The following is a 26445-nucleotide window of genomic DNA, read 5'->3' as shown; positions in this document are numbered from 1 at the left end:
TAAGTTTTATCAATATATTATAAGTTCTAATATATTAATAAGATTATTTAATTAGTATTGATCAAGAATTAATCTAGAATTAATTAAGTGATCAAAAAGAAGACTAATTAAATATATGGGTTGATTGTGTAAATCATCCATACTTGTATAGTGGGCTAAGACTCCAAGGATTATCAAGTTGGGATAAAACCCATAGGATGCTCCATGGTGTATTTGAACCCATGGATCCAAGGAAATGGAAAGCCATGACAATTAGGGTTTACCCTAATTATGACACTATATAAAGATCATATTCTTGGGAAAAATCAGCCACAAGTGTGTGTGAATGAAAGGGCAAGCCGATTTCATGAAGTATCATTTCTCTCTAAGTCCTTACGAGTGCATATGATGTTGTGTGAACCATTTGAGGTGTCACACTTGGGGCACTAGGCTCTCAAGCTTCATGGAGTCAAGCAACAACAACAAGGTATGTATTCTATCTATTTTATTACCCAAGTATCAAGTGTTTGTATGCTAGTTAAGGTAATACCTTGGATATTCATATTTGCATGTATAATAGAGAAAACATAGATCCAAGGTATTTAGGGTTGCATGTACACTTAGGAGTGTTAGAATGCTCAAAACCCAACAGTGGTATCAGAGCCTAGGCTTGTTTTCAATTATACTTGATGCAAAGTGCTGAAAAAAAATGCTGAAAAACTCGATTTTCGGGCTGTCTGGGCACTGGACTCGACAAGTCCACTGATGAACTCGCTGAGTCCATGAGGAAACTCATCCTACTCGTCGAGTAGGTTCATACACTCGACGATTATGACCCCCTGACAGCATATTTTCGACTTTTTTGGCTAGAAACGGACTAGGAACATTACCCTAAGCTGTTTTTGAACTTATAAACTTGTTTTTGATGTGGTAATGTTCATGCTAATCCAATTTCAAAGATAATTGTCAATAGATTCATATTTTGTATTAGTTTAAAAGTTATGCTAATTACACGGAAAAGTTTGATGTGAATTATCTTTGTTCATATGAGTTGCTTAGATTAATAGAAAAGTTAATTGATTATGTGTTTTCAATCCAAATTAATCTAAGAGTTGATTCTAAAATGTGTTTTTTGTAACTTGTCCTCAAGTTATATGAAAAGTCACATTTAACTTTCATAAAACTCATAAAGTTTTCCATAAGTTATGAATAAGGAAGAGTCACATTCTTTTAATGGTTTAAAGTCTTCCATAACTTGTCCTCAAGTTATGGAACTTGAAGAGTTTTTTGAATTAAAACTACTTTAAACACATAAGTTATGGAATTTAAAAGTTTTTGAATAGTTCAAAACTTGCCATAAAGTTTTGGAATTTGAAAAGTTTTCTTTCATGAATACTTTAATTCCAAATTAAGCCCTTAGGATTTTAAAAGTTAAAATTCAACCCTTATATTTTATAATATTATAAGTTAATAATATATATATATATATATATATATATATATATATATATATATATATAAGAGCAAGTCAGTCTTACCGTTAGTAGGCCTCATTCACGAAGCCGATCTATAAGGGGGTATAAGGTTACTGCCTATAAAATGGCAGTTTAATGGGTGTCCACTCTCACCCACCGCTTCCTTGACTGGTGGAGGGTCGTTACCCGAACGGGTAGGACAAGGACTATAATTCTCCCTTCATTAAAATTATTAATGATAAATACTAAGTAACTAAACACTTATAAATTCCCAATCTTAGTTACTTAGGAAAATGTGAATAAGGTGCTAACCCATGAAATTACACTTTGCACTTTGCTTAAGTCGGTTAGTGGAGCGCGTGTGGTTTACCGGCACACTAGCTTGATTTAACAAGGTAGGCAAAGGGTTTCTTAAAGTTTATCATAGGCCGGTGGAGCGTGTGTGGTTTACCGGCACATCGGTTGGGTGATAAACATTTAAGAGTACCAAGTAATTTGCATGGTTACTTCACACCTTGTTTTGTGATCCTCGGCATCCCAGTCACAAAACCTGAAGGGCACACTCGAGATTGAAACATGCCATTGAATAGTTCAATGAATCTCAAAAGAATCTAGGAGTTTCAAATCCAATTAAAACCTAATAAAATATTTCGTTTTTCATGGTGGAAATTGGTGAATCATCATTCACCTACCTTCAAATATTCTATAGCTTGGATTACGGCATCCCTCTTCCAAGGTATAAAATATTGTGTTGGGTCCTAGCCTTAATATTTCATATCGGGTGTTATATTAAGGACTTTGAATCAACTTTCTTGAATATCTCCCAAAAGATGTCTAGTTCAGACATCTGTGATCTTCCCAAATCTCTTGGAACCTTACTTCCTCCACCTTCTCCATTTATTCTCCCTAACCCACAAGTTCAAGGTCACTCAAACCCTATTGGCAAGCAAGGTCTATGTGTGCTCACATCTTGGAGATGAAGTCACATATTGACAAGCCGCGAGAGTTGGGTGTCAAAGTCTTAAGAAAGTTGGATGTTCCATCACTTTCTAAGTCACATAGTGAGTTCCTTTGGGACTACTATGAAATAGACTATGACATGACCCTTAATGATCTTATCTATTTGCTAAGTGCTGCTGAATCGGAAATGATTTAAGGCCTAGTAAAGCAAATTTGATTAGAAGATCAACTTCCCAAACTTCCATGGACTTTGAAAAATGGTAACATTAGATATCCAGAAAAGATTTCTCTTCCCAATGGAAAGGGATTGGCCATAGTCAACTCAGTTGACCAAATGGTAAAGAGAAAGGCAAGTCTATGATAGTCCAGTACACCCTTCCCAAAGAGTCCATATGTTTCTCTTGCCAAAGGAAGGAGCATTGATTGCGGAGCTGCCTATTTACCTGAAAGATCATAAGGTTGATCAAGTCAAGAAGTTTGACTCTTCTTCAGGTAAAAGTCCACTATCTAACTCTGTTAAGTTTCTATTATGAGATTCTCATTACATGATGTGACTGGGTCACATGTTGATGTTTTAAGAATCAAAGAAAAGTGAAGAAACTTAAAGGAAGTATATGCTGATTCTGATCGCGAAGATGGATTTCGATCGCATGGCTTGGTGATCAGAATTTTGAGCTGTTATGATATATTGCTTAGGAATAGATAACAACAAAATTTTCATATGCTCTTGCACTGTAAGGATAAGTTTTTTCGCAAAGTTTTAAAAATAAAAGGAAATTTTTGATTTTATTTATTTTAAGTATCCTTACAATGACATTTGTGAAAAAGTGTTGCTTATATGATTCCATTGATAGCAATATTGGAAAAAATGGATTTGATTCTTTCATTTGTGGTAGCGTCTAAATTTACCAAATAAGGAAAGATTTTCATCACCCAAGGTTTCAGTTGGATAGAAACTTGGAAATCATGCAAGTTGCAGAGTATGATGAATGAAAATTTTCATATTTGGAAAATTAAGACTAACTCCTTGTTCACATGTATATGTGAGTCAAGTGAAGGACTAAGGGATCAAGTAAACATTCTGGTGCACTGATCAAGTCCACCACAAAAGATCGATAAGACTATTCGTCATGATTTACTAAAGTTTAGTAAATATGATTATACTTACAAGTTTAAGTGTAATTCAGAAACATTGAAAAAGTTTTGATGTATGGCAGAACGAATGAGAAGAATCAAATTAGGCAGAAAGATAAAAGTTTCTCAGATCTGAAAAGATGGGAGACTACTTTAGTATCAGGTTTTGTGATCATCTTAATGATTTAGAAATCATATCATAATTAGTCCTCTAAGGAAATCTTAGTGCATTCCTATGGCTAAGAAGAGGAATCAAGAATTGCTGAAATGGTTAAATCAAGAAGATGAGTCATACTTCGTTCCAAAACAAGTCTTAGAGTCATACTCCAAGACTGTAAGTTGAGTGACATATCTTAAAGAAAGGTTTAAAACACTTGTCAAATGTAAGAGTAAAAGTGTCCTACTCTTGTACATTTGAAATTGGTAAGTTGTGATGTTTTGGATAAAACAAAGACCAACTAAGGCCAATTGTGTGAAGTGTTTGTCTTGATAAAGAATCCAGACTATCTCTTGAATATTTGGCAAGAAAGTTTTATATGTCAAGAGGACAGTGGGAGTCTAAAAGATTCTGAAAGTATTTCAAGAACTAAACAAGAGTAAAAACCTGTATTTCATCACTAGCACACAACTAGAGGTTTATAACCTATTGTGTTGACATTTCTGTGCCCATTCCAGTAAAGTTGGCTATACATTTGAGTTCTACATGTTCTCAATTGTTGGCATAACAACATGGAAGCAATGGAAGGCCCTTGTGCTGCCAGGTGGCAAGAAATTGAGTTCGGTCCATATGAGTTTGGATTTGTCACTAACCTTGTCTTGTGATTATGCTTTTGAGAAATTCACGTGGATAAGAACACATACACCATAAAATCTAAGGGTCATAAGGTTTCTCTCCGATTCATGAAAATGATGGTGAGGAAACTCTTCCACCAATTAGATTTGAAGTAAGATAGCAATTGTGATCTTTACATTCTCAAAGTCGTTAGTGGAGCATGCGTGGTTAATCGGCACACTAACATGGATTTATGAGAAATGGCAAAGGTCTAAACAATTGGGACTATGATTACGGCATCCCTTTTCATAGTTCTGAAATTATTTAGACACACCTATGAGCTATCTAAGATAAGGTGTATGATTTTGATAAAGTCTTATCAAAGCAATCTTGGATCAAAAATCTGAACTTTGGTAAGAAAGTCAATAGAGTATTGATTTCTAGAAGTCCAACTAATTTCTGGATACATGTCAAAGCTAGTGGGAGCATAAGTGTTATGCTAATAATTTTCATGTTAGTGGGATCATGATAATTATGATAAGTGTTGCAAGTTAGCAATGTTAATTATAGAAAACAAAAGTTTCAATTCGTGGAGTTGCAGGGGTTGAAAAAGTTGTTTTGCTATAATTAAGGGAGAGGGTATACTTCATTTCAATTCTAAAAGCTTAGATTGAGGTTTTAATCATCTTTAGTCAAGGTTATATATATGAATTTTATGTTGGAATGGCTCAACATAAGGAAATTCTATATGTGGTTCCATTATTTGCGTTCTAAAATTCGATTATGATTACGGCATCCCTTTTCATAATCTGAATTATGAGAACTTGGCAAATAGACATAGAAATACTATAGCAAAAGACTGGTCTACTATTATGTCTTTATGTGAGACATCATGAATCGTGTCCCATATGCTTCGGATATAGGATCGATTGCATGTGCTATAATATTCATCCTTTCTAAATTTTCCAAATGCTCTGGGCATTAAGAGGGAAAAATCTAGAATTGGATATGACTAAAATGATTAAGCAATTGTCGAGGACAATCTAAGGTTTACCATTGGCTGCTCAGGGACAGTTGGAAGTATAGTGTTAAATTTTTGGAAGGACCATATTGACATATTCTGAAAAGAGGCAACTCGTGTTCAGAAATGACAGTCAAAATGGGAATATAGAAATGTTTCATAGTTGGAAATTATTCAATCTGTGTAAGATTAGAAAAACTTATTGCATGAAGGATGTTTCCATGGAGTTGATCTCCATTGGAATACTCTGTAATTTCTGTTGACAAGTCTTTGTGACTTTGTGCATAATCATTACAAACGGATCAATGCATATAAGTTTAAAATCTAACAGATTTTGGTAAATGATAGGAATTTGGAATTCTTACATTTTCGATAAGGATTTGGGAGTGTGAAATTAGAAGCATTGAAATTATGTTCAATCGATCTAGTTCACAAAGTAAAGATCATAGACAAACTTAGTATGCATACTTGGTGTATGGCATGACTAGTGTTTAGAAGAACATATTGTACATGCTTGGAGCATGGGACAACTAGTGTTTTAATTCAAGTATAAAGTTGATAAAACCGAAACAATGAATAATGAGTAATCAGTATGGTGATAAATAAAAAGTGTTCTATTTATATTCATAGGTTTTGAGACCATACTAGATTCAATTATTCTTGCGTTTCATTTTGCATGTTTTGACTTCCAGAATAAACTAGGTCATTCTTCCCGAATGACTAAGTTATTCAAACCATCCACAGTCTATAATACGTTAGAAGTAGGTATTAAGGAAAGACTGTCATGAATCGGGTTTGTAGATGTCCAAGGTAGTGGACATAGCCAAGAGGTGCTACAACATTCATGAGTGCTCATAAGTTCTGAGTATTGGATTCAACCCGCGCTCATTTGAATCACTTCATGGATTTTATCACGAGTGATCATGAGACGATAATATCTTATATTCTTCAAACCTAGAGATATGAGTTGTTACTATGAGTTGGTTGTACATTGATTGCGCGAAAACGCATTGGTAACTCGATGTTATAAAACGTGCCTTTGTGTATGATTCAACAAGTAGTAGAACAAGCCATATGAGTCGAAGTTTATCCATTCCTTTTACCTTCAGGATAAAAGCGATATCTGTGGGCCCCTCGATGATTTAGTGATGACAAATGTAAGTGCTCGGTCGGGCATGGACTGATTTGATTTGTTCAATTCGTCAGTCGTCATAAATCATAAATCGGGAAACAACAAATGGATAGAGAGAATGATTTATAATCCATGTCTTAGTTCATATGATATCTAGAATGGAGGAATATATGATCCCTTATCTAATGGAAAAGTCATTGACAAAGGTCAGAGTTCATCTACAAGGTCAGAGTTCGACATCGGCTTTTGAGAGCTACGATTGCCAGTTGGTTCTTAAAGTCATACGCAATAATAGTTTTAGACTTATCCAAGTAGGAGACTGTTGGATTAGTGTCTAAGTCCATAACTATAATTGGTATGTACTTGACCCGACTTGGCATGGTCTATTTGGGTTGCATGGCATCATGCATTTGGATAGACTAAAATGAGAGAAATAACACTTAAGGTTTATCAATATATTATAAGTTCTAATATATTAATAAGATTATTTAATTAGTATTGATCAAGAATTAATCTAGAATTAATTAAGTGATCAAAAAGAAGACTAATTAAATATATGGGTTGATTGTGTAAATCATCCATACTTGTATAGTGGGCTAAGACTCCATGGATTATCAAGTTGGGATAAAACCCATAGGATGCTCCATGGTGTATTTGAACCCATGGATCCAAGGAAATGGAAAGCCATGACAATTAGGGTTTACCCTAATTATGACACTATATAAAGATCATATTCTTGGGAAAAATCAGCCACAAGTGTGTGTGAATGAAAGGGCAAGCCGATTTCATGAAGTATCATTTCTCTCTAAGTCCTTACGAGTGCATATGATGTTGTGTGAACCATTTGAGGTGTCACACTTGGGGCACTAGGCTCTCAAGCTTCATGGAGTCAAGCAACAACAACAAGGTATGTATTCTATCTATTTTATTACCCAAGTATCAAGTGTTTGTATGCTAGTTAAGGTAATACCTTGGATATTCATATTTGCATGTATAATAGAGAAAACATAGATCCAAGGAATTTAGGGTTGCATGTACACTTAGGAGTGTTAGAATGTTCATAACCCTACAACTAGATCCAAAGCTTTAGGGTTTGCATGTACACCATAGGAATGATGTATTGCTTAAAACCCATCAATGATGATGTTGGGAAGTTGTTGAGTTGTTTGAATTCTTTAGATGGTATTAGAGCTTTAGGCTCCATTTTTGTTCTTGCAACACTCGGTGAGGTTGTTCGTCTCTCGATCGTTGAGGTATTTTCTGATTCACTCTTTGTGTGATTGGTTTGAATCTATTTTGATCGATCTAAGTATTCTTCTGAACTCTTATATAGTTGTGTCATAAACTGTGACCTGTTGGTCATTCGATCTGATTTAGGGTTTTGTCCTGTGAAATCAAATCGGATACCTCTTCTGTTGTTTCTTTTCTAGATCCTTGTACTGCGAGACTTGTTTATGTTATTGCAGGTCTCTGCTGTGGTGAATGTTGTGGTTTATGATTGTTGTGCTTCGTGTGGCTTATCATCGGTCGACAAACTAATCGATTAATCTCCTAGTTTAAAATAACTCTCTAGGGGTCAGATTTTATCACCGATAAACCCTAGTAGGGAACGGACAAAGAGAGTCGATCCCTTCTTGCCTTGTCTCAAAGCCTTGTGAGGAGTTTCTTGTTCCTTTCTTTTTATTTCCATATCTGTTCTGGGAGATCCTGATGTCTTGTGTACACCAATTATTGTTCTTGTTGTTTTTTATCATGTTTCTATTTTCCTTTTGTACTTACTGTCTTGGGCCCCGACATACGTGGTGACCATCTGGACTTAAGATCAGTACAAAAGTTAGCTCTTGTTTTTTTTTGTGTATTCTCTATGGCCGGTGGTTCTACTTATCCACCTGGTGGAAGTGGAAAGGATGATCAGATTAACTTTGATGATCCTATTTACATTCATCCTTCTGATAATGCCGTTACATCGATTATTACAACCAAGTTAACTGGTAATGAAAATTTTAGACTATGGAGAAGCTCTATTTCTAGAGCTCTTAAGGCCAGAAATAAGCTAGGATTTGTTGATGGTACTCGTAAAAGGAGTGATGTTGATGTGTCCAAACAGACTAAATGGGATAGGGCTAATGTTGTTGTTTGTTCTTGGCTTTTGTCTTCCATTTCTGATTCCATTTATCAGTGTCAAGCTTATTCTGAAGTTGCAGAGGATATTTGGAAAAATCTTTTTGAAACTTATAATAAATCTGATGGCTCAGTTGTGTTTAACATTCACCAACAGATTAATTCTCTTAAACAAAATGGTATTTCTTTGTCAGATTACTTCAATAAACTTGATTCTTTATGGAAGGAGTTTGATGGTCTTACTAGTTTAACTGAGTGTACTTGTGATGCTTCTATTAAACTTAAAGATCACTCTAATCTCATGAAACTTATGCAGTTTTTATCTGGTCTTGATGACTCATATAGTCAGGTCAAAAGTCACATTTTGTTAATGGATCCTTTACCTAATGTAAAAACAACTTTCTCTATTGTGTCAAGAGAAGAATCTCTTCAAAGGAATGGTTCTTTGACTTCTTTTCAGTCATCTCAGTCAGTGACTAAGTCTCAGTCTACTGCTTTTAATAGCAGATTTAATAACAAACCTAATACTAATAGAAATAGGAATCAAGCTGTTCAATGTAAGAACTGTGGTATTAATGGTCATACTATAGAAAAGTGTTACAAGTTAATTGGATATCCCAAGGATTTTAAACCAATAAATGAAAGTAGTAATCAGAATAATTTTGTTAAAAACTTTTCTGCTAATTCTACGATTACTTCTTCTGGAAGTGGTAGTACTCCTAATTTTTCTAATCCTAATGGGGATTCTGAGTTTCATCAACTTACTAAGGATCAATATATCAAGTTCTTACAACTTATTGGTGATAGAAAAGTCAATGAAGAAGCATCTGCCAGTGCTAATATGGCAGATACTTGTTTATTTCAAGCTTTTAATGCTTCTGTTAATTCACCAAAATGGATAGTTGACTCAGGAGCTAATCAACATATGATTGCTTCTGAGTCACTTCTTCATGACACTTTGGATGTGTCAAAATTAGATTTGGTTGTCTGTCATCCTAATGGTACATTAACTAAAATTGAAAAAATTGGTAATTTGAATTTGTCTGATTCTTTAACCCTGTTTGATGTATTTGTTGTTCCTGATTTCAATGTGAATAAGTTATATGTTCATAAGGTTTGCAAAGATAGTAATTGTGAAGTTGTGTTTAATGAACATAGTTGCAAAATTCAGGGTTTACAGTCAAAGGTGATGGTGGGGAATGGTAGAGAGTCTGGAGGTCTCTATTACATAAATAGTGTACCTTCAGGTATTTCTTCTAGTCTTTCTAAGTCTTCTTCTGTTTGTTGTGTGTCTAAACTGACTTGGCACAATAGACTTGATCATCCTTCTGATCAAGCTTTGGGTGTTTTAAAAAACAAACTTAAAATTGGTAATGAAACTCTTCCACCATGTGATGCTTGTCATAAAGCTAAACAAACTAGAGAGCCTTTTCGTGTTAGTCAACATTCTACTTCTAAACTTGGTGAGTTGATTCATCTAGATGTCTGGGGTCCCTATAGAATGACAACTGTCGAAGGATTTTGGTATTTTTTGACCATTGTGGATGACTAGGCTACTTGGATTTATCTGTTAAGGTCCAAAGATTACGTTTATGATTGTATTGTTGTTTTCTTTAATATTTTACTCAATCAGTTTTGTGTTAAAATTAAAGTTGTTAGATCAGATAATGGCACTGAGTTTTTGAATAACAAAATGAAACAGTTAATTGAGTCAAAAGGAAATTTGCATCAAACATCTTGTGTTCATACTCCACAACAAAATGGGTTTGTGGAGAGAAAACACAGAAATATTTTAAATGTTGCTAGATCCCTAATGTTCCAATCAGGTATTCCACTTAAATATTGGGGAGATGCAGTTTTAACTTCAGTGTTTTTAATTAATAGAACTCCTACTTCTATTTTGAATGGTGCTTCTCCCTATGAACTTGTTTATAACAGTGCTCCTGTTTTTTATAAACTTAGAGTTTTTGGTTGTTTGTGTTTTGCCACTAAACTTAATAATTTTGATAAATTTTCTGAAAGAGCTGATAAATTTTCTGGACGTAGTGTTCACATGCCAGTTAGATTTAGTGACTATGTTATAGAAGGTAAACATAAATATGGCATAGAAAGGTCTGTTAACTATTCAACTCTTGATAATGGTACTTTTTGTTTTGTTTCAAGTCTTAATAAAACTATTGAACCAAAAAGTTACAGTGAAGCAGCTTTAGATCCAAATTGGATTAAAGCCATGAATGAGGAAATGGAAGCCCTCTATAGAAATAACACTTGGGAAATTACTGATCTTCCTAAAGGAAGAAAAGTCATTGGATGTTGGTGGATATATAAAATTAAATATAAGTCTAATGGTGATATAAAAAGATATAAAGCTAGACTTGTAACTAAAGGATATATACAAAGGGAAGGAATAGATTATGAGGAGACTTTTTCTCCTGTAGCCAAAATAGTAACAGTTCGAGTGGTTCTTTCTTTGGCTGTTTATAATTCTTGGCCTCTTTTTCAACTTGATATTAATAATGAATTTTTATATGGGAATCTTTCTAAAAGTGTTTTTATGAGTCAGCCTGAAGGATATCATTCAAAGGGTGATGTTAGAGTTTGTAGACTATTGAAATCACTTTATGGGCTTAAACATGCCCCTAGGAAATGGAATGAGAAGTTATGCTCTTCTCTTTCCAGCTTTGGATTTAAGCAGAGTATAAATGATTATTCCTTATTTGTTAGGAATTTTCAGGATACTTTTGCATGTTGTACTTCTTGTTTATGTGGGTGATATCATTTTAACTGGAAACAATGAAACTGAATTGAATAATGTTAAAATTTTCCTTAAATCTCAGTTCTTAATCAAGGATCTTGGTGATCTAAAGTATTTTTTAGGTATAGAAGTATTAAGGACTGACAATGGTATTTGTCTTAATCAAAGAAAATATTGCATGGAGTTGCTTCATGAGTTTGGAATGCTTGCATGCAAGCCTGTTAAAACTCCTCTTGAATCTAATCTTGTTATTAAAAGATAATATTATTTGGATAAGTCAGATTACTTGGTTAATATAACTGAGTATCAAAAGCTTATTGGTAAGTTGATTTATCTAACTATTACAAGACCTGATATTTATTATGTTGTTCAGTTGTTAAGTCAGTACGTGCACATGTCCTACAAGTCTCATGTTAATATTGCTTTTAGATTACCGAGGTATTTGAAAAATGGTCCAGGTATGGGTATTCATTTGATTAAGTCTAATTCTTTTGATTTGGTTGGGTTTGTAGATGCATACTGGGCTAAATGTTTGTTTAGTCGTAGGTCTGTAACTAGTTATCTTGTATATTTAGGAGGTTCACTTGTCTCTTGGAAGAGCAAGAAGCAGAGTACTGTTTCTCGCTCCTCCACAGAGTCTGAATACAGGGCTTTAGGTAGCATAACATGTAAAGTTATATGGATTTTAAAATTACTTCATGATTTGAATATAAAACCAAAATTACCTGTAAACATTTTTTGTGATAATGAGTCTGCAATCAAGTTAGCTTTAAATCCTATGTTTCATGAAAGGACAAAACATTTTGAAGTTGATCTTCATTTTGTTAGGGAGAAAATTGAAAATGGAATATTAAAAGTAAATAAAAATTTGTCTTTAGATCAAAATGAAAACATATTAACCAAGTCTCTTGGAAGTAGTCAACATGAATATATTGTAAATAGGCTTAATATGATTAATGTTTTTAAGAATAACTGAGAATGTGTATCCTCAAATTAATGTTTAGTTTGAGGGGGCATGTTGAAAGAGTTAATAAATATTGGTTTCAAACTTAAAAATTAATTTATAAGAGTTCAGGGTAAGGTGTGTATTTCTGTACATGTGTAGGGGTGTGTTGTGAAAGTTGAATGCAGGTGTAGTCGGGTTATGCGCGGGTTGACACGCGGGTTGTGGGTTGTATCCATAATGTGAGTGACCCGGGTATATAGATGGATGTTGGATCGTTTGTCTCATTTCCATCAAGATATTTTCAGAACTCTCTTGTTTTCTCTCATCTTCAGTCTAGGGTTTGTTCATGTTCTAGGGTTTGTTCATGTTCTAGGGTTTGTTCATATTCTAGAGTTTTTCATATTCTGTATATTGATTTAAATAGATTACATATGAGAGTGAGCGTTTATGTAGTAAGGTTTCAGTTGTAATCTGCTGATTTACAAACCATCTGTTTCATAGTGAATGAAATGATGATGTTCGGAAGCTGTTGAGTTGTTTGAATTCTTTAGATATTGTGTGCACGTAAGGAGAATTCTGGACCAATAGATGAAAATAATGAATGACTATGATTTTGAGGGTCTATGATATTACAATGGAATATCATGTACCATAAGATCACTCAAATTTAATTAAAAGGGTATTTTAGACAACTAACTATATTTAAAAAAGGAAATTTTCGAATTTGAAGGGATAATGCTGATTTTTTTTAAAAAAATAATAATTCAATTTCAATTCTAATTTAGTTTGTAATCATAACCGATTATAACTTATTTTATTATGTCAGAATGTGATTCGGTTAGAATGAAATTCTGTTAGAATAACAGTTTATGACATCCTTTAAGAATACATAAATAAGAAGAAAACATGAATAAGTACATTATGAAACAATATACAAAATCGATTTTTGAACTAGTAATATATCAAATAATTATATTCTATGATTGTGATACAAAAAGAACATTCTTGAATAATAACAACATTTTGAAAGAATAACAAGTGTAATTCTTAAAAATCAACAACATTCTTAAGCTGTGAGTATGATCAATCCTTGATTCATTCTTCATGTCATTCCTATAAGGTCTTCAAGCCATTCCTATCATAAATGCAACAAAAACATCAAAATCCAACAAAAAAACATTAATTCATTCTGAAAGAATAATGTTGCTAAGATTCATTTTATACATTCAAAATACATTCTACTATAAGACACTTTTGTTCTCCATATTTTGTTTCTTTTCCACATAAATGACAAACTCTTCAAAACCTAAAAAGAAAAAAAAACCATTAAAATCTAACAAAAACACTAACTCATTCTAAAATAATATTACTGATAAGATTTGTTTTATAAATTTTGGCAGAATACATAAAACACATTCGGCTAGAATACAAACATTCTGAAGAATGGATTTATATAAATAAATTCTGACATAATGGTTTTGAATATTCTTAAAGAATTTGTATTATCAAGAGTATGAAATAACTAATCATAAGCAAATTAAATCATCATGTTTATGGAATAACTAATCATAAGCAAAGTCAAAATAAAGAAAATAAACACCTCAGTAGACTTTGTAAAGAATCAACTTGACCTTCCAGTGACCCCGAAGGAATTCACTCATAAATAGTTTTTAGTGAGGGAAGATAAGACGAGTACAAAAGATTAATGAGCTCAAAATCAGATTTCATGGTGTATTGGGTAAACGTGAGAAGGAGGTTTGGATTCTGAAAGAAGATAGTTAAAATTTTGAACATTTTGAAAGACATATTTTTTAAGATACTTTTTAGAATTACAAATACAAGGTCATAATAGGGAATAATAAAGAATCGGAAATCACCATTATTGATTTTCCTGTTATGAATCCGAGTGACTTTGTAGATTTAATCAAGTTGTTTAACTCAATGGATCAAAAAACCATTTTTGTCATAAATCAAAACATCTATTCCATTGCCTATTGTAACGCCCATGTTTCTGGGCTAAGCATTAAAGACGAGGTAATAGTCTAGGTCAACTATTGTAACGTGTGTTTAAGTAATAAGAATGAATTATGTGAATTTATGTGCCTTATATTTAATGACGATGATATAATAAATTAAGGATAAAAATAAGAGTCGAAAGTAAAATGTTAGATATAGCCGATATCTATAAAGAAATTTGTAGTGGTTGGAACAAGGATTCCGGAGATATAAAGAATACCAAAATCCGAATTATAACGAAGAAGTTATGACCTGTCGAAGTTTCGCGATAGAACCAGCACGACGCTGTGTGACATAAAAAGTGAATTTACGATAAAGTGCTTTTTAGCATTAGTGATCTAAACGAAAGTCGTAGTGTTCATTAAATCGAGAGCGTGCATAAAAAAACGCCCAAATCTGACTTCGTATGAGGAGGTTATGATTTTTTAAAGTTTCGGCTTAGTAGTATGCAGCCCGAAACTCGAATTTTAGATCGAGTGATTTTTTAGCCGAAACAACCTAAACTAAAATCGAAGATTTTGTTGATAGTAGTTCAACGGTAAAAAGACAGATGAAAACGGACGTCAGATGAAGAAGTTATGAATTTTTAACGGATTTTTCCTGTCCCGACCTGTTAAAAATATAACTTTAAAATTTAAATCAAAATTAGTCGACGGAGTCTAAACAAAAGTTGTAGAGCACGGTCTCACCTACGCGTAGATATAAAGAACGTCAAAAACGGAGCTCGTATGCGAAAGTTACGAATTTTTGAAGTTTGAAAATTCGGAGTACGCCCAGCGTACTCGTGTAAGTGTTCTGGAGTCCGTCACCCTCCCTACTGCTTCGCATGAGAGCCACGTGTCGTAGCCTTGACGCATCCGATATGATCCCTTAGTACGCATAGCGTACTCTATGTACGCCCAGCGTACTGGCTGAAGAAGGAGTACGCCCAACGTACTCTAAATTTACGCCCCGCGTAATTCGAGCTTTCAGCCCCTATAAATAGCGGACGATGCCAACCGATATTGGGGTTAAAAAATTTCATTCTCTCACCCTATATTTTCTTGAATGTTGCAATAAATACCCCCAAGCCTATTATAACACCCCTAGCACCCGAAGCAAGCCCGAAGCCCCGAAGTCTCCAAGAAAAAGAGTTTGTCGAGTCGAAACTCTGCCCGCGTGGAGCCCGGTTTTTGGGAAAACATCCCGTTTTTATCGGAAACAATCGTTTTAAGAAACGAAGTGCTGCCCGATTATCGTTAAATAAGGTGAGTGTGTAATCACTTTCATCTTACACATAGATATGAAGTATTTTATATAAAATACGTGCTATGTGTATATATGTTGTTTGTTTATTTAAGATGGATGTTGAATGAATGTTTTATACAGGTTTTGAACTGTATATGTATTTTATATCTACAAATATGTTAGGTAAAACATGGGTAGATGAAATAGTTGGTGTGTGATGAAAAAAAATAAGTTGGATGATGAGAAGAAAGATGAACATTGGCAGCTATGGACTTAGTGCTTGTTGTATAAATCTCGGGCAACGATGGACTTCGTGCCTATTCCTCAGGATAATGAATAGATGTTGGTAGCTATGGATTTAGTACCGTATAGAGGAACATTGGTAGCTATGGATTTAGTACCTTGGCAGGTATGGACTTAGTGCTTGTTGTATAAATCTCGGGCAACGATGAACTTCGTGCCTATTCCTTAGGATAATTCTTAGGAATGAATGAATGGAGGACAGATGATTCTTAAGATCTTTATGAATAAAGAAGATAACAAGGATGGGAAATTTGGTTGATTGTTTGAAGTTTAAACATAATAAATTTATTTATTGTGGGTTGAAAACCCTATATGCTCACCAGGCTCCCAAGCCTGACCCACTCAGCTTTTTATATTACAGGTAGTGGAACAAGAGCATAGTTGGACGATGACGAGGATTTTTGGATTATAGGCCAGTAGATGTAAATATCTGTTGTAAAGCTTATAATATACTGTTTATGCTTTTGGTTTGTATCGGAACATGACATCCCGAGGTTTTGAAATATAATGAAAATAAACATTTCTTTAAGAAATGTTTTGATAAATTTTTATCATGTTTTGTTTTAGGGACAAATTCTGCAACATCTTTTAAAAAGATTACTCTGATTTTATTTTAAAAAACATAAACTAAATCGGTCTTTTCTGGCCGATAAATTTGGGGATGTCACACCTATAAGCATGTGCGATATTTCATGGCATTTTACTATGCTCAAATGGAATTATCAGATATTGATTTGGCGAAGGAATTCAAAAGAGTAGTAGTTGCCCCAGTGTTAGGGTTTAAAAGGGTTAAACCATTGAGAATAGTTTACCTGATCAAGAGGAAAGATGGTCCGATTTCTAAAGTGTTAAGGTTTAAAAGGATTGTGGTGGAGATCCGGATTTCCAATGGATCGCGTAGGTTTGCTTTCCAAACCGATATTTCTACCATATTCTTGGGTTACAAGAAATCCAGTCTAGGAGAATCCGAAGGGACACTTACAAATCTAGGCAAAGAAACGTAAGCCAAATTTGTAGAGAAATTTTGAGTTCATTTGAGAAGAAAGAGAGCTGAGAAGGATATATATATATATATATATATATATATATATATATATATATATATATATATATATCTCACGACTCAAAGAGAAGAGTCATATTTATACATGACAAGTATAGTATCTGTCTTCTAAATTAGTTAAGTATATTCCGAAATTAATGGCATAATCAATGGAATGGTTTCCAAAAATGACAATCGCTAGGGCCTTTCCCTCTTGGAACCTGCTAGGGGATCTGCCCCTAGGACCCTTGACCCCCACCATTTTGTCGTGTCGGCTTATAATTTGATCTTATATATGCGTGCACTTCACACACATCAAACATATAATATGAGCTCATTAGCTTACATATTAGTTGCAATTACACAAAATGTCTGATGACATTAAAATCACCAACATAAAGCTTTCTTCAAAGTCTATGATAAAGAGAGATTTCCAATTACTACAATTTTGAATCTCATTGTTCATGTTACTACATGCGACATTAATTATGAGATGGACATAATAGAGATCATTGATCATTTGACTCAGTGGTTGGTTGTGCTTAAAGCCTTGTGCCTTGTTGAGTATTGCTCATTTTTGTAGATGACTTCAGATTATAAACTTGTTAGAAAGGGGAGAATGTTGAGTTCAAAGTATTTAGTCGTGACAGTCTGAAACCAAATGAAGACTCTGAAGTATCTTTTGTAGAAGTTGTGCCGAAGTGAAGGCTGAGAGTTTTGATAGCGATGTAATTTTTAGAGGATATTGTGCTCATTTGGTATATGGTTATTACCTAGCTAGCATAGGTTAGTGTGAGATATCAGTTATTAATCACGTGTGTACGCCTACGTGTCTGTGATTTGCTACTCTATCTCAATTGTATATATATATATATATATATATATATATATATATATATATATATATATATATAGTTGTGTTAGTCATTGTAATAGGTTTAAGTTTTTCCAGATCTTGTTTATATCTACTTTAATATTTAAGCATTTAATTTGTAACCTTTACGAGTGATTAATCAAAGAGTTTCTCGTTTGTTTAGACAATTGTTCATCTTATAATACTGCATTGTGTGATTCATTATCTTGTTAATTCTATCAAATTTTAGAGAATTAGTTTTATTGAACTTGGTCAACAACTCATTTTATATTAGTGTTGTTTGTGCCAAACGCTCAGTAAAAGGATATTGTTGTGTCAAATGCTCAGTAAAATGATATTGTTATGTGTCTCTTGTTTGAGGTATCAAACACAATCTTTGCTAATATTTTTTACTAGATGACAAGCTTTAAACTTTTAAGCCTTTTACGGACATTCATGGTTTATTTTATTTTATTTTATTTATTAATGTTATCTTAAAATATTTAATGTTTTATATCTTCCACTCATTATCTCAACACGTGTGGAGTTTTAAATGTGGGGAAATAAAAATACAAAAAACAAGAAAAACAAGAACACGAGAAAAGAGCGTGACTTAAAATATAACGGCCGTTGACACCAGGAGAATATTCTTTTGTTCGAGTAAATCAACATAGTACCCCCTATACTATTGCTTTATTTCAACAAGACCCATTGAATATTTTATAACTCATTAATTAAGTTCTTAAAGTTTTACACTCATATCCTTAAAATAAAAAGGATAACATTACTACATTACAGGTCTTCAAATACTAAAATTTATAAGACTCCGACAAGACCTTTCCCATGATTATTAAATTATGACATGAAGTATGGATTGTTTTCTTACAAAATTCAGCTAATTATATACAGAATAATGTATTATTAAAGATAGCTTATCATTATCCGGTTCGAATTTTCAATTATGTCAGTACTTACTGATTTTTGCCAACCCCTTATTAGTTGGAGGGTCTTTGTTGCAATAATACAATTGTATGTGATTGTTTTATATGCCCGTCTTGCTCCGTCGGGTCATGGAAACCCAGGTGCATTTTCGTCATTTCGGTCACATGACAGATAAAACGAGACAACAAACGATCCGCCGTGGATACTTAAAAGACCCCACCGCCAAATCGCGTTCGTCCAATTTCCTCGATCTCACCGTTTAATATTTTCCATCGGTGAACAACATATGTACGTTATACAATTCAACAACTCAGCCTCAGCTCAGACAGAATAACCAGAATAAATTCTCTCTCATCTATTGCTGTTTCCATGTCTTTTCAACCGCCAACTGTGTGTGCGTGAGGTTTTTGAGAAGAGATTTGGTGGAATTAGTTGAATTGTGCTCGATTTTGTTGATTCGTAGTTGCGAATTTTGACGGAGTAATGGATGACGGAAAGAAGTCGGAGAATAGCGTCGTTAATGGCTTCTCTCCGGTGTCTTCGACTCCAGTTTTCTGGAAATCTCGGAAGAGATCAGGTATTTCGAGTTTGAATACGAGTATGCGTTTTTGTGAATCATTTTAAGCATAATTGAATAATTTTGTGATTGATTTCTCTTCTTCTTATTATTGTTGTTGATTCAATTACGTACGGTAGTAGATCTGTATATCCACATGTTGTAGCAGTTTGAATATTTGATGATCATGATGTTCGGAGCAAATTTAGATAGGGAGTAGGTGGCCAATTTTTCAAAATGTTATTGTAAAATGGGTAAATAGTTGTGGATAATTTAATTACGAAATAGATTCATAGTTCTAGTTTTGACAGATATCATCTGGTTACTGCTGATCCTTCAGGGTTATGAATTAAATTGATTTAGCAGTTTCTGGTTGCAGCGAGTGCGAAGAATTTGTACAAGGACATTGTAGATGAAGGTGATAAGACTTCAGAGAAGAAGGAAGAGCAGGTCACAACAACAGATGAAAAAATGGAAGAATCATTATCAACTTCTCCCACAGTTCTGTCTGAAAAACGTAAGGCTCTTTTTGAACCTCTGGAACCAATAATGGATTTGAGTGGTAGAAGACCTTCAGCTGAATCCTTACTCCCTCCACCGGACTTTGACACCGCCAGTTACCCTCGTGGATGGCTAATTGGGAAGAAACGGAAGCTTGTAAATGTGGATGTTGTTGAAAGCATGCGCAGGATTGCAGTACAGGAAATGAACAGAAAGGTATTGTACCTTTGCACTCTTTCTTTTTATAATTGGATTTTAAAATATAATTAGAAGAAAATAATCCTGCTCAACTTTACCCCCTTTGCCTTTTTAGTCTAAAACTGTACTTGAATATAATAAAAATCATAAGAATCCTACTGAAGATAAACGGATAGCAACTCACCATTTTTTCTTATTGATATCCCGTTTATATGTATGCGAAAGAAGAGCAGGCCACATGTCGGACTTTAAATGTGGTCCCTGTTGCTATTATGAGATATAAAACCTTGTACCTTGTGTATATTTTTACGAAAATGGTTAAATGCAAGTAACAATAACATATACACATACAAGCTAGCTCAAAAACTATGTTATTTCAATAACAATAACTATGCAAGAAACAATAACTGAATTAACCTTGTACTAAGATACCATAAGCTACTTCTGCAATAATCTTAAAAAATAAGCTTGCTTATAAAACGCCAACAATAGCCTTATTAACTAGCTATCATAACATTCTAATTTCATTTTCTCCTAATACAACATAGTACTTTGAAAATATATCCAATTATAGCAACATCATCAAAAATACAATACATATAGATATATGCTATGGAATCTAACTGTGAATACAGGACAGAGAGATTAACGGACTTAACGAGCAGTTAGAAGAAGATGCACGTGTCCTTGAACACCTTCAACTCCAACTGCTTGATGAACGAAGCAAACGCGCAGATGTTGAACGACAGAATACAATGCTGCAGAACCAGGTGGATATGCTCATGAATATGCTTCAGGAGCCTGAAAATATCGATGATGAAGATGTCTCACAAGAACCATAAGTAAGTCTGTTCCCTTTTTTTCTTTTTTTAATTCCCGCGTCATTTTGTAAAGCTAGCATTATACGGATCCATCATGCATCCTCTTTTGTTTTATTTTGTGTTGTTTTCGTCAAATATTGTTTATATAGTTACTCGTTAGTATAAGTATCTTGGAGAAGAAAATGAACTACTGCACCAAATGTATCATATCATATAACATGAATATAATTATATTTTATTTATTTGTTTCTCGAATTGAGACAACTACTGTGTACCAAAGGAGTCCTTGTTCCACAATACAATTTGTTTTGTTCCACGCAACAAATGTGTCGTTAGCGAGTTGTATTTTTATTTATTTAATAAATTTATTACAATAAAAAATAACGTTTTCATGTTAATTTTGTAAAATTATAAAACTATATGCATTTTTGTTGCAAGGGTGTTTTTCTCGTTGTTAGCTAATTTCATCATATTCATTCCTTGTTTCCTACTTACCAAACAAAACAGATTATATCAAAAACAGAATATTTTATTCAGCATAAAGTCGTTCAGAAATGATAATTTTTATCATTCTAACACATTTAATCGTTAACCTAATCAAACAACATCTTTTATGTTCATAACCAAATTTATCTAGAGTAATGTTATTATCTTATTTATCTTCTCATCCATAACCAAATTCATTCAGCTTTAAATCATTCAGTTTTTATCAAACAATCCCTTTGTATTATCCTAAGTATTATTATTATTATTATTTTTTAATATCATCATAATTTCTATATTTAGTCTTGTTGGTACGAAACTAAACTCAAACTGAAATTAAACGTACAAATTGAGTTTTAGCTTTATAAATTCAAGTGCAAATCAATTTCTTTTTTGCTTACAGCTGAATATTATTTAAAAAAAAAAAAAAAAAAAACCTTTGGCAAGGAGCTAGACATGAAAAGAAATTACACAGAAAGTAAAGAGTTTTGGAGCATTAGTGACAATAACTTCAAAATCATCTCATTCGATCCAAGAATTGAATATCTTGAAAGAATCCACCTTAACTTGTTTAACCATAACATTGATATGAGAGCGTTCTCTCCAAAGCAATATACACGTGGTTACTGAATGTGATGTAAGATATTGCTACACAACAAGTTTGTCCTAATTTTCATATTAAGTCTTGTTGGTAAAAAAACTAAACTCAATTGTGAATCTGATGCAAATCAATTTCGTTTTCTGTTTGGTTTAAAAGTTTAAAATAATGCAAAAAAGAAAACGATGTAACATATTTTTCTACATAATAAGTTCATACACCAATTCATTAAAATGATGTTTGGTCCGTACATTAAAAAACATGGTGTTACTAATCTTCACTTATAGTTGAAGATGATACACCAAGAGAGGAAGCGAAAGTTGCAGTGGTATCACCGTTTAAATACCTTTTGAGTCTATCTAAATCGTCTGCAGCATCAAGCATTGTCGGTCTATTCGATGGTGAATCTTGTGTGCACAAAATACCCATCTCCAACAACTCTCCAATGGCAACATCCCACATTTTCTTCACATCAGCTAATTGGTCTTTTGTGGTTTGTACCAAAGACGAGTCGACTACATGTTCCATATGTTGATGGTAGTGGCTTTTGACCCATCTGTGAAGGCTAAGCCCTTCGGAGAACATATCATCTGTTGGTCTCTTTCGTGTCACCATCTCGAGAACCAGGATCCCAAAACTGTAAACATCTCCTTTGGTTGATGTGTTTGATCCATAACCATACTCTATATACAAGAAAGTATACAATGTAATGTTTCACAATTCATGTTTAGTGAACAAAATGTTACCATTTTCTCTCTCTTTCAAAAAAAATGTTACCATTTTCTCATTATTAATCAATACAACATATAGTTTTAATAACTTTGTAACAAAATTATCATTTCTTAGTTTACATAATATGATAGATAATGATAAGTTTCTTATATCAAAAAAATTAAAAATTAAAAACTATGGTATGTGAACTAACTGAAAAATGATAAAATGAGATCCAACAATTATACTTTTGATATATAATGAGAAATAGAAGCAATGCGTACATTCATAATTGTCTGCCTATATTATGATTTCTTGTTTTTATAACATCAAAGTTTTACTAATTTTAACCAAATATCAAAATCTTATCTAGTTGTCAATTTTTTTTTATAGATAACCAAGATTTAACAAATGATATAACAATGAGTGAGAAGGTAAACGGGCAACAAGTTACGTCGTTAAGGCTATAATAAAACTAATTTTTTTTTTTGAAGACATAAATTTAGGGAATATAACATTATCAACTTTAAAAAAAAATTAATTAAGTTTATATTCAAGGAAGGATACAATTCTTTCAATGTCAAAATAAAAAATAAAATAAAAACCTAATATCTTTAAAACAAATTAAAAAATAGTGTTAAAATCAGAAAAAAAAAGTTAAATAAAAACATAATGTATTATTTGTTATTGAACAAAAAATAAAATGATGAAAACATATGTCATATGTGCCATTGCTATCTACCCGTTAACTAATGGTAATATGGATGATAAATTCAAACCTGGTGCAATGTAGCCGAACGATCCACAAAGCATATTTGCTGTGGAATTCCCCAGATTCTCAGTGCCACCTCCAATCGTCATAACTAATTTTGCGATCCCAAAATCAGAGACCAAAGCTGTCATATCATCGTTAAGAAGAACATTGCTAGGTTTCAGATCACAATGTATGACCTTAACCGGAGAATGATGGTGGAGATAAGCCATTCCTTCAGCAATATCACTGCAGATGTTCACTCTTTGAATCAGATTTAGATCTGATGACCCTGAACCTAATCCTCCTGAATCTGGATATAGACGACTATCCAAGCTTCCATTCGCCATAAATGGAAGAACAAGAGCTTTGAAATCAGGTAAACTACACGCGGTTATGATTCTTATCAAGTTTCTGTGACGAATTCTTTTCAGAACTTGACATTCTCTGTTGAAAGTCTTGGTGGAATTACCTGTTTGTAATTGAAGCACTTTGACTGCTATTTGTGTTCCATCTGGTAGCGATCCTCTGTATACTCGACCATAACCTCCAGATCCGAGTAGTCTCTGCTCATCGAATCCGTTTGTAGCTTCCGCGAGCTCCTTATACGTGATTCGTGGAAAATTACGTGTCAATTCCGGTTGAGAGTTCGTCTCCGGCCGAGTCGCGTTAGAACTCACGATTTGTTTCAGGTAACGCCATCCAATCACACAGCAGATTACTGTTAGCAGGACTGATATTATTATTCCGACATAGAATACTGCTAAAAACCCCGGCGAACGCAAGTATTTTTTCTTGTGAGAGCAAAACTGAAGGCCGGAAATGTGGCCACAAAGATGTGGATTTCCAAGAAAGGAAAGACTAGTGACCGAATTGAAAACGCCACCAGTAGGAACTCTACCCTGGAAGTCATTGAAGGAAAGATTCAAGAGCTTAAGGGTATGTATGTTGCTTAAACCTATTGGAATCTTTCCTGATAGCATATTATTAGATACATCAAACCCTACAAGACGAGTAAGCATGCTTAAAGACTCTGGAAGCTGGCCTTGAAATGAATTGCTTGACAAATCTAGAAACTCTAAGTCCATGTAACTCGAAATTTTAGGAAAGATGGTTCCAGTGAGGTTATTGAAAGAAAGATTGATCTCTTTGATGGTTTCTAGCATGCTGAGTTGACTCGGTAGTGGTCCTTCAAGGTGATTATGAGAAAGATTCAAGAATATCCCGTTTCGTGTCATGGCTGATAATAATCCAGGAGGTATGTGTCCGGTTAATCTGTTATGGGACAAATCTAGATTGGCTAGAACAACACAGTTTCCTAAACTTGAAGGTATGTTCCCTGAAAGCTGGTTATTATTAAGGGAAAGCGACCCCAAACCAGTTAACTTCCCAAAGCTTTCAGGGATTTTACCTGTGAATTTGTTATATGACAATTCAAGTTTACCCAAATGAAAACACTCTCCAATTGCTTCTGGGATTTCACCTGTGAAAGCATTGTGAGATAACAGAAGCTGTTCTAGTGCTGGTAACCGATTAAGCTCTGGTGCTATTGTTCCATTGAGATGATTTATTGTCAAATTCAACCACATTAGCTTTGAAAGATTAGCAAAAACGGGTGGAACTGAACCATAGATTCTGTTTTCTTGTAGCAACATTTGACTGAAATTAACACCAAGTCTTCCAATGGAATCAGGTAGGGTTCCTCCTAACCCCATACCTGCTAACTCGAGCTCCTGTAGCATACTACAGTTAGAAAGTGCAGTAAAAAAGACATCAAGATTGCTGTTTTGATCATGGCTGACCATATGGTTATATGATAAATGAAGATACAGAAGTTGGGTGAGCTTTGAGACTAGCTTTGATGGAAGTTCACCAGAAAGATAATTGTACTCCACATCAAGATTGAACATATTTGAAGCATTTGACAAAGAGAAAGGGATTTCACCAATGAACTGATTGTTATACAAATTGAGATTCCAAAGATTCAAACAATCCCCGATACTTTCGGGGATTTTCCCAACTAGGAAATTATGTGAGAGGTCAAGATTCGACAAGACAGTGCAGTTTGAGAACAAAGAAGGTGGGATTTCTCCTTGTAATCTGTTGTCTTTGAGACTAAGAATAGTGAGGTTTGATAAAGAAGATAAAGATTCTGGAATCCGACCTTCTATACTATTGAATTCCAGAAGAAGGTTTCTAAAATGGCGTAAGGATGAGATTTCATCCGGGATTTTTCCATAGAAATTGTTTCCAGAAAGATTTATTGTTCGAAGGGCTGTGAGGTTTGAGATAACAGGTGAAAACGGGCCCACAAGTCCAAATCCAACAAGCTCGATTATCCTCACACGATGACCATTATTGCAATGGATTCCTTTAAAACTGCAAACTTCGGTAGTCTCATTCCAGTTTGAAAGCACCAAATACGGGTCTATCTTTATACTCTTCTTAAATTCCAGAAGCGCATCTTTATCTGTTTTAAGGGAATGTTGAGGACACACATGGACAAAGAACATGAAGAACACAAAGAAGAAGAAAAAGGAGAAGATTTTTATCTGGAAGAACATTTTGGAAGCTCCACACTGCGTAAAGGTAATATCTCTTTGGTGCTTTTGCCTACATCTGAGATAGTGAAATAGTGTTTAAATGCTGAATGGGTGTTTCTGTTAAAGTCCCTTTTTAGTGTGAATAGTGGATTTTGGCATGATTCTTGGAGGGACTATACTATTAGTTTTGTCTATGATGGGTGCACAAATGATGAGTAGATGTTCACTAATTTTTGGTGGAAGTTGATAGCAACAGAACTGAGTTGACCTAATATTTTGATGTTTAAATTGTAGCCACTTTTAGAGCTTTTCTGAGGTAGAAACCATTGATTTTAGGATTTAGGGGATATCCTAAAAGCTTTTGTGGCCATTCGACAATAGGGATTGTCAGAGGATGTTGTGATATGTGTGTTTAATTGTTTATGGGAAAAGTAGTATGAAAGGAAGTTAACTTTTTAAGGTTTTTAGTTTTAACATAATGAGGGTATTGGTGGGTAGGGTAAAGGTAGAGGTGAGCTTAAGCATTTTAATTTGGTTAATTCTTGATGTATATATATATAAAACGAAAAGCAATTGGTGAGTGATGAGGAATCATAGGGGTTAAA

The 26445-nt window shown here is 33.8% G+C and overlaps 2 protein-coding genes across 3 annotated transcripts; one reads left to right on the top strand and one right to left on the bottom strand.

Moving 5' to 3' along the window:
- Nucleotides 1–18946: 18946 nt before the first annotated feature.
- Nucleotides 18947–20996, top strand: LOC145133512 (protein HEADING DATE REPRESSOR 1-like). 2 transcript variants are annotated; one of them, XM_079068479.1, is made up of 3 exons: nucleotides 18947–19255; nucleotides 19601–19951; nucleotides 20569–20996. In XM_079068479.1, exons 1-3 carry the CDS (start codon nucleotides 19166–19168, stop codon nucleotides 20773–20775), a joined length of 648 nt encoding a protein of 215 aa, XP_078924605.1. In that variant the 5' UTR covers nucleotides 18947–19165; the 3' UTR covers nucleotides 20776–20996. The 2 variants fall into 2 exon arrangements, with proteins under 2 accessions (XP_078924605.1, XP_078924657.1); XM_079068531.1 differs by having other exon boundaries at nucleotides 18960–19255; nucleotides 19614–19951.
- A 1005-nt stretch (nucleotides 20997–22001) lies between these two features.
- Nucleotides 22002–25969, bottom strand: LOC145133420 (putative leucine-rich repeat receptor-like serine/threonine-protein kinase At2g24130). Its single transcript, XM_079068391.1, has 2 exons — nucleotides 23326–25969; nucleotides 22002–22518 (listed from the first exon to the last, which is right to left on the bottom strand). The coding sequence occupies exons 1-2, from the start codon at nucleotides 25859–25861 to the stop codon at nucleotides 22106–22108; spliced, it is 2949 nt and encodes a 982-aa protein (XP_078924517.1). The 5' UTR covers nucleotides 25862–25969; the 3' UTR covers nucleotides 22002–22105.
- Between the last annotated feature and the right edge of the window lie 476 nt (nucleotides 25970–26445).

Source organism: Lactuca virosa, chromosome 1 (assembly GCF_052849685.1).
Source record: "Lactuca virosa cultivar CGN04683 chromosome 1, Lactuca_virosa_CGN04683_v6, whole genome shotgun sequence".
NCBI lineage: Eukaryota > Viridiplantae > Streptophyta > Magnoliopsida > Asterales > Asteraceae > Lactuca > Lactuca virosa.
Note: the sequence above shows the minus strand (reverse complement) of the source record. Positions and strands in the feature narration are given on the sequence as shown.

What these genes read in the sequence shown, in the direction of transcription:
- LOC145133512 (XM_079068479.1), top strand. Translation starts at nt 19,166, where the DNA reads ATGACGGAAAGAAGTCGGAGAATAGCGTCGTTAATGGCTTCTCTCCGG. An exon ending in GAAATCTCGGAAGAGATCAG is followed by an intron (nt 19,256 to 19,600) that starts GTATTTCGAGTT and finishes TTGATTTAGCAG; the next exon opens with TTTCTGGTTGCAGCGAGTGC. An exon ending in TACAGGAAATGAACAGAAAG is followed by an intron (nt 19,952 to 20,568) that starts GTATTGTACCTT and finishes CTGTGAATACAG; the next exon opens with GACAGAGAGATTAACGGACT.
- LOC145133420 (XM_079068391.1), bottom strand. Translation starts at nt 25,861, where the DNA reads ATGTTCTTCCAGATAAAAATCTTCTCCTTTTTCTTCTTCTTTGTGTTC. An exon ending in GTTCGGCTACATTGCACCAG is followed by an intron (nt 22,519 to 23,325) that starts GTTTGAATTTAT and finishes TCTTGTATATAG; the next exon opens with AGTATGGTTATGGATCAAAC.